Source organism: Ziziphus jujuba, chromosome 9 (assembly GCF_031755915.1).
Source record: "Ziziphus jujuba cultivar Dongzao chromosome 9, ASM3175591v1".
NCBI classification, from domain to species: Eukaryota; Viridiplantae; Streptophyta; class Magnoliopsida; order Rosales; family Rhamnaceae; genus Ziziphus; species Ziziphus jujuba.
In genome coordinates, this window is record NC_083387.1 from 751842 (window position 1) to 761823 (window position 9982).

At 35.4% G+C, this 9982-nt stretch overlaps 2 protein-coding genes across 2 annotated transcripts; one reads left to right on the forward strand and one right to left on the reverse strand.

The window, feature by feature from the left end:
* Window positions 1-109: 109 nt before the first annotated feature.
* On the reverse strand, window positions 110-4071 carry LOC107426228 (probable polygalacturonase). Its single transcript, XM_016036351.4, has 7 exons — window positions 3518-4071; window positions 2401-2730; window positions 1929-2049; window positions 1672-1846; window positions 1455-1525; window positions 554-1225; window positions 110-470 (listed from the first exon to the last, which is right to left on the reverse strand). Exons 1-7 carry the CDS (start codon window positions 3533-3535, stop codon window positions 448-450), a joined length of 1410 nt encoding a protein of 469 aa, XP_015891837.3. The 5' UTR covers window positions 3536-4071; the 3' UTR covers window positions 110-447.
* Window positions 4072-8233: 4162 nt separating this feature from the next.
* On the forward strand, window positions 8234-9980 carry LOC107426199 (uncharacterized). The gene is made up of 5 exons (XM_016036312.3): window positions 8234-8481; window positions 8575-8635; window positions 8825-8947; window positions 9447-9614; window positions 9705-9980. The coding sequence occupies exons 1-5, from the start codon at window positions 8381-8383 to the stop codon at window positions 9831-9833; spliced, it is 582 nt and encodes a 193-aa protein (XP_015891798.2). The 5' UTR covers window positions 8234-8380; the 3' UTR covers window positions 9834-9980.
* The last annotated feature ends 2 nt before the right edge of the window (window positions 9981-9982 follow it).

Here is a 9982-nt window from a genome sequence, read left to right on the forward strand (position 1 = left end):
CATTTTGTTCTTTTTATGCATATAAATTTTCCACTTTCAGGAATTGGTATGGAACAGCCACATTTTTATGGTGTATTTCTATTTACTTTGAGTTAAATAAAAAAATGAATGCAAATAATTATAAGGGCACTTAATCAAAAATAGGAAGCTGTCCCTGCTTCTGTTTAGTACAAGTTCAGCCTCAAAGAAGTGTTATTCTGCACAAAGTTTGGGAGACCAAATCACCAAAGATCATGTATATCTAGAAAACCAAAAAACAGAGAAAGAATGGATCTTGAAAGCATAAACTCATTCCATTTCTAGCTTTTGATAGATCACTCAATTATTAGTCACTGCGCACAAATTTACAACAAACAATCATTTCTCAATACCACCTCGTAGGCCAGAAAAGCAACCACAACTCGTACGAGTCCGCTCAACTTCATGTTGCGTAGTTGTGTTCTTCAGCTAGGCAATGGGTTGTTGTGTTTCTAATGGCAAGAATCAAAATTTTCAACTCAAACTGGATATTCACAGAACGGACTATCAATAATTTACCATGAGAGCAACGCACCTTTTCTTTGATTATTTGAACTCCATAAGTGATTTGATAGATGGTAACAATCTGAGTGATGCTCAGGGTAGATTCTCTTCTTCAGAGGCTTGCAGATTTCTGGGGAAACTAAGTCAGAGTATCCTTGAATATAAGAGCAGTTCCATGGAGACTTCGAGGTTACTTTAAAGGTAATGTTGGATAGGCAAATATTGACAAAATTGTCCCCTTCTAGACCCTCTAAGAGGCCTGCAAACTTAATGTTCTCTCCTACAACATCTTTTATTGTAATCCTTTCTATTACAGGAAGAGCGCTTGGGTCAAAAAACTGATCTGGGTGCTCTCCATAATGACTCGTGAACCTTATAGCAACATTTACATCGGTCAAGGTCATATTTGATACAAAAATATTTCTCACATAACCCCCCCTTCCAGGAGATGTCTTTATTCTGATACCTGTAGTACAATTGAAAAATTGTATGTTTTCTGCATGAACTTCTGAAATGCCTCCAGACATCTCACTTCCAATTGCAATCCCTGCGCTTCGAGTTTCTCCAATAAGCCTGTGAATAATGATCTTTGTGCTGGGACGTGCATACGAAATACCATATTCATCCCATCCACTTTTGATGGCAATCACATCATCGCCAGTGCTAATATAACAGTCTTCAATGCAAACATTTTCAGAAGAGTCTGGATGCATTAAAAGAGATGATTGAGATCAATGATTCTTGTTTAAAAGAATTGTTTGGGATTGAGAAAGGAAAAAATAAAAAAAGGCTGAATTTTTATAAGCTAATACAAAAGAAAACTGCTTAATCTAGGAAATTTGTACCGCATGAATAACCCAATTTCTTGTTGTTGCAGTTTCAACGTTTTCAAATAGCATAGAAGGGATATCAGTATGGAGGAGAAAACTCACCTGGATCGATCCCATCAGTGTTTGGAGACTCTAGAGGAGCAAGGATTGTCACATTTTGGACAGTAACTTGGCTGTTCATCCAGAAAAAACAGTCTCAACTCTCCCCCTAACTCATAGAAGCTTCACTTTTGCACACATTTAATATGGTACTTTAAACCCTAGAAATGTGAGAAACGGAAAAAAAAATTTTGAATCCAACCCTTGTGAGAGCACAAACCTGCAATACGCCGGGTGAATAGTCCAAAATGGTGAGTTTAAGAAGGTCAGATCTGAGATGAGAACCGCATTTGAGTGGATGAACTCAACCAAATGGGGGCGTGTATAATTCAGGGTTTTGTTGTGGAACCAATTCCACCAAATGCTGCCTTGACCATCAATGGTCCCATTATCACCTGGATACAGAAATCAGTGGCATCAAGAAGACGAACAAAATTAGTGCATGGAATAATATGAGTATTCATCAACAACACCAACCTGCTATGATAACATCTGTCAAATTATGTCCATAAATGAGGCTCTGATGCCTTCCACCAGGCAACTCCCTACCTCGGCCATAGGATGGTAGAGGGTCAATGATTGGCCAATCATCAGAGTTCTGAAATAGATGCAGACAAAGCTATTCACCATTATGTGCTGACTTTGGCCACACAAAGTGCACATCCATACATATTTGAGGTGAACTTATATGGAGATGGTATATAATTACCATTACGGAGGAGGAGCAAAGACAAGATGGAAAAAATGTAATGTTTATGCATAAACAATATCAGTTACCCAGGAGGAAGGTTCTTAAAAATAAAATGTAGCTCCTTGTTGGGTAAATGTCATACTTTATGAGATTAAATGCTAACACTTGACAGAGATCCATGAGCAAAGGAGACGCAGAATGAAACTAAGCTGCCATGAGATACGATAATGTCCTTTTGCAAGGAGAAAATAGAATTACCTGTGATCCAAGAATTACTGCATCCTTGTCTAACCATAAGGTTAGATGACTGATGAGACGGAAGCTTCCTGTCAACCACCGACCTGCTGGGACAAAAAGCTTGGCCCCACCTTTGTCAGCAAATGAATTGAGATAGAAGATGGCATTCTGAAAGGCTTTAGTGTTGAGAGTGACACCGTCTCCAACGGCGCCAAATTCAGTAATAGTGACGCTATGAGGTCGAATTTCCCCTGAGTCGCCCCCTTTGCAATGTGAGTGTGAGCTGCCCCTGGCACTGGCAGCCCATGGACGATCACAGAGCAATGCAAGTACCAGAAGCACATCCACCAGCTGCAACAAATCATTTTTTCAACAATTTAATAACTATCGATCAAACTGATGCATTTTTGTCCACCGATATTCCTGCTCAGCCCTCATTGGTTAGGCATTTCAAATTTGAATGCTGCTTTTGTTTCTCTTTGCCAATTTTATGAAAAAGCAAGCAAGATCGTGGATGGGTATGTTTCTTCAATCTTACCCATAAAGGACTCTAATTTACAACTCCAAATCAGTGTCACAAAATTCACACACTTATCGTATCATCTACCGCTGGACGAAAAGGTAGTCTGATGTGACGAGGCACATTTTCGCACAATGAAAAAGAAAAGGCAAAAAAAAAAAAAAAAAAAAAAAGATCAAATAAACAAAGCATGGGCTCATAAATTGCGTCAAGGAAAGGTCATTAAACTGCTCAACCCAGCAAGATGATTTGAGGCAGAAAATGAACACAACTCTGCTCAATCCGATCCGATCCAACCCAAACATATTTCAAATTTAATCAGTATATCATTCGAGGCAGAAACTAGATGATTCAACCAACTAGTCCTCTGTCCAGGATCTACTTCAATTTTAATCCAACACAGTGTCAAATTTGATAATTAAAAGGAAGCAGCTAGCAACCAATAATTATAAGTTCTCAAAGAGATTATTTTCTTTAGGGGGTATGGAATTTAAATAGACCAAAAAAAAAAAAGAAAAAGAAAAAGAAAAAGAAAAAGAAAAAGAAAAAGAAAAAGAAAAACTAAAACAAGAAAAGCAGAAGAGGGAAATAAAATGATAAATGATGGAAACAACTCACAGCGAAAGATCTCTTCATATGACTGAGATCTGCTTTTTCCACTTGTGCCCAAACACCTCAAGGAAGCCTTTTCTTTGACCTTGTTCTCCTTGTGATAGAAAAAGAAAGAATGTCCAGAGACGTCAAAGAAAAGGAGAGGAGGAACGAGGGGTTTGGTATATATGATGAAGAAGATGGAGAGAAGTAGCAATGTTGATATTGAATATACAATGCAAGCGTGATTAGATGGGTCAAATGAGTATGAGAGAGGCACAAGCAACAGCAACCAGCAGCACCAGCTTCAGCACTACCCACATAAAATCATTGATAATGACCGTTGCTGCCCGCCAAAATATAAGCAGTCGGTCCCCCTTGTTTCTTCACCTTCTCTTCCTCTCTCTCTCTCTCTCTCTCTCTCTCTGTTCTCCTCCCTCCTTAGTTGTTGTTGTTATATGTATAACCACAAAAGCTAAGGACCTAAAGTAGTTGCCGGAGTACCAAAAACTCAGACGTAATCTCACTTGGGCTCCGGAGACAGACACAGTGTTTCAGATCATAAGATAAGAGTCGTCCTTTGACTTAGATAGAGATATAGATTATTGTCGTTATTATTATTATTAACTTATGCTGCATGGGGCCTCTCTATCTCTCTCTCTCTCTCTCTCTCTCTCTCTCTCACATGTGACATTAATCTTACTACCTCAGTTAAGTTGGTAGTGAAATCCGTAGTGAAATCCGTCAACAACATAAAAACACCAAACTTGAAAAAATAACCTTCTTTACTCTTTAATTTGCCATCTCAAAATTGGTTTTAATTACTAGGTGTTTTTCTTTTTCTTACGTAATAGTCCATTAAGAAAAGCAGGGGCCAATTGAACAAGGACAAAAATTAGTGTACTAATTAAATAAGATAAAAAGGAAGCAAAATAAAATAAAAGGCGAAGAATGACACCTGAGAGGCGGAATGGTAGGTAAACTCACGACTACTATTCTCATCAAAAGGGCAACCTCCTTCTGATTCCCATAACACTAATAATTTGTCTTCATTTCATATTAACCCCAAAAAAAAAAATAAATAAATAAATTATGTCCATCTCAACTGGACCCCACCCGGTCACAGACCCAGGCTCTTCACCGTTTCTTTTCTAAATATTATAAAAATGAATACAAACAAATTCTGTAAGCAAATTAAAACTCTCTCTCTATTTTACCGCGACAACCCAGTGTGGACTGCTTGCTAGATTGGCTCTTGGGGGCTGGGATTCCCGGGACCACTTCTGTTCTTGTATATTTTGATTCTTTAACCGAACAGTAAATTAACCACTCATTCTCTCAGTTTCTACGTTTCTTTTTTTTTTTTTTTTTTTTTTGAACTTTCTTTTTACCGCATTTAACAAATGCATATATATATATATATATATATATATGTGATAGAGTTTTATATTATTCTTTAAACCAGACGATCCACAACATACATAAAACAATATTATTATTATTATTATTATTATTATTATAGACATCAGACATTATTATTATTATAGACATCAGACAATACCAAATATAGGCTAGCCTTCATCAAATTAATTACCGAGACACACCCCAAACTTAGCACGGGGATGGCCAGCTTGCATTAACTCTTCCTGATTTTCATGTGTATTGGGTGGTATTAATAGCAATAGTAGCAGTTAAGAGAGAGAGAGAGAGAGAGAGATTCTTGACAACTTAAAAAAAGAGGAAAAAAAAAAAAGAGGTGGACACAGGTCCAAGGGTTGGAGAGAGAGAGAGAGAGAGAGAGGGGTAAAACCCAAAAAAAAAAAAAAAAAAAAAAAAGTATAGTGGCCGTTAGCTGTGGCATAATGTTAAAAGGGGGGTAAGGTTTCCAAAGTCAGGTATCCAATGCATGCCCGTTAACCAAACACAACGTCCACTCAATCTGATTATCACTACACTACTGAAGCCAGACCATATCGTCATATATATATATATATATATATCTATATATGGCTGTCCAACTCTAGCTAATTTTATAATATTATATATGCCATGTATTACCAAAATTAATTAATCAATTGATCATCCGCATGCATGCATGAGATCACCAACCTCTTTTCCTTCTATAATTAAACGAAGGCACTTGTTTCAATTCAACTCTCTGAAACTGAAATGTAACTTAGAAGACCTGCCCAATGATATGTTGAACATATGTACTCTAGATTTGGGCATGGGTGCTAGTATGTAGTCCTCCTTCCAAGGGGTTTTTTTTAGCACTTTAAATTTAACCAAGGTTAACTTACCATCCTTAATTATTGTATTAAAGTTAATTAATTTGTTTTTTAAGTTACCAAATTGTAAAAGTAATACTATATGTTACCAGTTAGTGATTGTCACTATCCTAGTAATGGATCCAATGTTTATATAGCTTTTATATATATATATATATATGGAATCCACTGCCATGTAGGCTATTTTTACTTATATATATATTGGATCTACTATCATGTAGGATGGTGATAATTACCACTGATAACAAACATCATCTTTCAAATTATAAATGGCTTTTTTCCCATATCTTATCAACAATCAAGTTAGCATTAATTCGTACCTTCCACTCTACCAGCATGTTCTTAAGCTAGCCAATACTAGTGGCCACAAATCTTCTATTTCCATGGTGCATCATGTGAGAGATGTTCCGATGATATATGCAGATAAATAAACATACATCTAAGCATTCCGAAAGCTGGCACAATTTACAATAAATATATAAATTTTATTTATTTATTTTATAAATAATAATATATGTTAGGATGCTGTTAGGAAGTTCGTAGTTACTGTACTTCCAGGTAGAGGTGGGCAAAATCCAATCTAGCCTGTTTAAACTGACCAATCCAATTAATTTTTAAAGGTTTGAATTGAATCTTTTACATAAATGGATTGGATTGGATTCAAGATATCATAAAATTTATGAATTGGATTGGAAATATAAATCCAGTCCAAATCCAATCAAATCATATATTATATGATTAAAAAATTACATATTTTGTATATATTTTTATTTTTATATATTGAATTTTAATATATATTTTTTAACACATCCACAAATGAAATGAAACCCTAAACAACAGCTTGCCTTATTATTATGTTGCCTTGCTGTTGCCACCACTATCATAACCATTAACCAAGTTTCGACCATTACAGCCATCAAAACTCACGGCACAATAAGCTATCAGGTACTGCTCATTCTTCATTTCTTTGCTCCAATATTCAGCTATCAGTTGCTCATTCTTCATTCTCTGCTTTAAGACTCACGGCAACTTCATAAGCAACACTCATTCTTTGCTTCAATACTCGGCATTAGCTTGCTGTTCTTTCTTAACTTCAAGACTCACAGCAGCTTTAAGACTCACGATAGCTTCACAAGCAATACTTATTCTTTGCTTCAATATTCAACAGCAGTTTGCTGTTCCAAACCAATTAACCAATCAAAATCAAACTGTTCATAAATGGTTTGAATTGGTTTGGGTTTAAAGTTTCAATAATTTATATTGGATTATTCTATTAGGTAAATCGAAAGTATAGATTGGGTTTTATTTTGGTTTAAAACCGAACCAATCCAATCCATATCCATTTCTACTCTCTCGGCAGTGGTGGTACATAAATGTTAAAGCGATACAGACACTATATCATATGTCAGGGACCATTTGTCTACCAACTTTTTAAAACTACTGCCTTCCTATAATAATATATGTAATTACTTCAATACAATATTTTTTTTAATTATTGATTTTATACTGACATTTCTGTAGCAATACTAGTCTTTCTTATTGCAGATCCAAGAAGGCTTGTGGCGTGGGAATTAATTATACATATATACTCACTGCTCGTTAATATTAGTGTCGTAATATGCACTTATGCATGGTAAAAGATAATCTTTGTGTTTCCTTAATTAATTAAGTAAAACAAAAAGTAGTCCATCAATATCATTGGCATGTAATTAAAAGTGGAAACATACATCAACGAATTTGGCTCAACTAGACCGCGAGAGAGCCCAAAACCAAGGCACACATACATACATACATATATATATATATATATATATATGTCTCTGCAACTGCATTTTGTTCCTTCAAGAGTGGACCACCAGTCCCATAATATAAACTACTTGTCCTTTCCACAATATTAATCCTTAAGATTTCAATGTGTATTGAAAGGATAATGTAGTTATATTATATCAATCTCTTCTGTGCTCCGGTATGTGATATCCTATGTATATGTATGTCCGTTAGTTATTGTGTAATTATGCTTTCTGGTTTAGTTGTTGTGCACTCTGTATATATGTGTTGCTGTTTCATAATAATAAGGATCAAGCTTTCTTTCAAAGGCGTGTTGCTCCCTTACATATACTAAGAAAGTAGAAGGATTTATTTAATTGCTTTTAGTCTCAATAAAATCAAAATTTTAAAAAAAAAAAAAAAATCAAAGTTAGAATCAAACTAAACCTGACCGAAGCAAAAAAGCCTTGCCTGCATTATATTATTGATCTTCTACCCCTCTCTCATAGAATAGAAATTATTGTGTAACCTGTTATGATATATATAAGATTAAATTAAATTATAAAAAAAAAAAAAAAAAAAAGAAGAAGAAGGATTTTTTGGTCTCTTGGATGGAATCTTTATGACATTAGTTTTAAGCTGGACCCCGGAGTCTATAAGACGGGCCCATATTTTTAAGTCTAGTGTGAGTCTGGAGGCCCAAAACTTTGGGTTCCTTTGACCAAAATTCAGATTTCAGAGCATCCATGGATTCGAGCAACAAGGAACAACAGTGAATGAACAAATCTGGGCACATCAGAAGAATATTCAGAAGTCGGAAGAAAGCGGCGCTAACATGCAGAGTAGAAGAAGAGCTTCTGATTCTACAGACCATATCGATGGTTGCTTCGAGATTGAGGGTGAACGACTCGCTTCCCTGCTCCAATCAATCAACAAGTACGTACGCTTCTCTCGCTTTTCTTGTTTTTGTTTTTGTTTTCGTATTTTGTGGTGGTTGTAAAAGTGAAATTTTTAATTTTTGGTGAACAGAAGAGTAGAGTTAGCAAGACATGTTGATGGGAAGTCTTTACCTGAGAAGTTTTGGTTAAAGGTTGCTTTTTTTCATTCCTTAAATAAAAGTTCCTCTCTCTCACTCTCTCTCTTTTTTTTTTTTTTTTTGGTACATATATATATATATATATATATAAAATATGTTCATAATTAGAGGTATCTTATGTATATAGGAGTTTGTTTTTTTGTTTTGTGACTGATTAAATGAAGGTTTATATAATTTTTGTAGCAACAATTCTCAATTGGGGTCAATGACGTTACTCGAGTTCTTGAACGTATGAAGCCAAATCCTGAGATGGGCACTCACTCAGCCATCTGCAAACCTAAAGCATCTTCTTCTGTTCAGCTTCAGGTGACTTCCTATCCTATCATTCCCAATTTCAATTTTAATTATAAACCACCCTCCTCTCATTCAGACACTCTTTTTTGAGGAAAAAAAAAGTAAAAAACAGAGTTTCCATTATTTGTGCTCTGTTTGTTAATACTTGGTAATTAGTCTTATATCTCTGTTTTGCGTTGCATAGCATAAAGAAGCTCGGTAGAGCATACAAAATCAACTGGCGTTAACTCCTTTTTTTATCTTGTATAAAATGTTACAGTCAACGCCTCTCGGTGTTTCCTGTACATTGCATTTCGAGTTGTTTGTCTCATAATCCCACTTTTCTGCTAAATACCTAGTTAACAGCAAGAAGAAGACAAATTAAATATGCATTGATGGCATGTTTTACAAACATGCATAGAGGCTGCTGACTTTTAATTGCAGTTCCTTCAACTTTAGTTCAATTTCTACTTTTGTTATGTTAATGGTTGGAATTGAAGAAGATGATCAATCTCTTTTCGAGTATCATCAGGCTGTATTACTAGCTTCTGATTGCAAGCCATGGTGGCTTACAAAGCATCTACCGAGTTTGGCCATGTCGAGGAAAGTGCCATTGATCTTTGTCAAAGATAATAACGGGGCTTCCTTAAGATTAGGTGAACTTGTCAAACTCAAAACAACAATTGCAATAGGAATAAAGGTGATGGATGTCATCTTCAGCCCCCTTTTTTTTTTTTTTTTTTTACTGTTTATTTTTTAGAGTATATTTATGTGTCTCCACTTAATGCAGGCGAAAGGAAATTCCATCAATCAACTCCTAGTGGAAATTCTTGAAGAAAATTCTTCGCAGCCCTGCAATGATTTAATGAATCTTGGAACTGATGGCCTGAACTCTACTGAGATGGAACCGCTAATCTGAAGTCAAATTTTAGAGGTGTAAAATTAACATGCATCATCTTTTGCTCTCAAAATGATAAAATGATCAACACTCTTGAACAGTACTAATCATGCATGTGTACAAGCTACTTGCGCAGTGTTATTCATGTGTTATTGAAAGCTTTAAGCACG

Coding starts and splice junctions, on each gene's coding strand:
- LOC107426199 (XM_016036312.3), top strand. CDS start 8,381: ATGCAGAGTAGAAGAAGAGCTTCTGATTCTACAGACCATATCGATGGT. Junction 8,482..8,574: donor CTGCTCCAATCAATCAACAA/GTACGTACGCTT, acceptor TTTGGTGAACAG/AAGAGTAGAGTTAGCAAGAC. Junction 8,636..8,824: donor CTGAGAAGTTTTGGTTAAAG/GTTGCTTTTTTT, acceptor TAATTTTTGTAG/CAACAATTCTCAATTGGGGT.
- LOC107426228 (XM_016036351.4), bottom strand. Junction 2,050..2,400: donor CAGTAATTCTTGGATCACAG/GTAATTCTATTT, acceptor CATCTATTTCAG/AACTCTGATGATTGGCCAAT. Junction 1,526..1,671: donor ATTCACCCGGCGTATTGCAG/GTTTGTGCTCTC, acceptor CTGGATGAACAG/CCAAGTTACTGTCCAAAATG.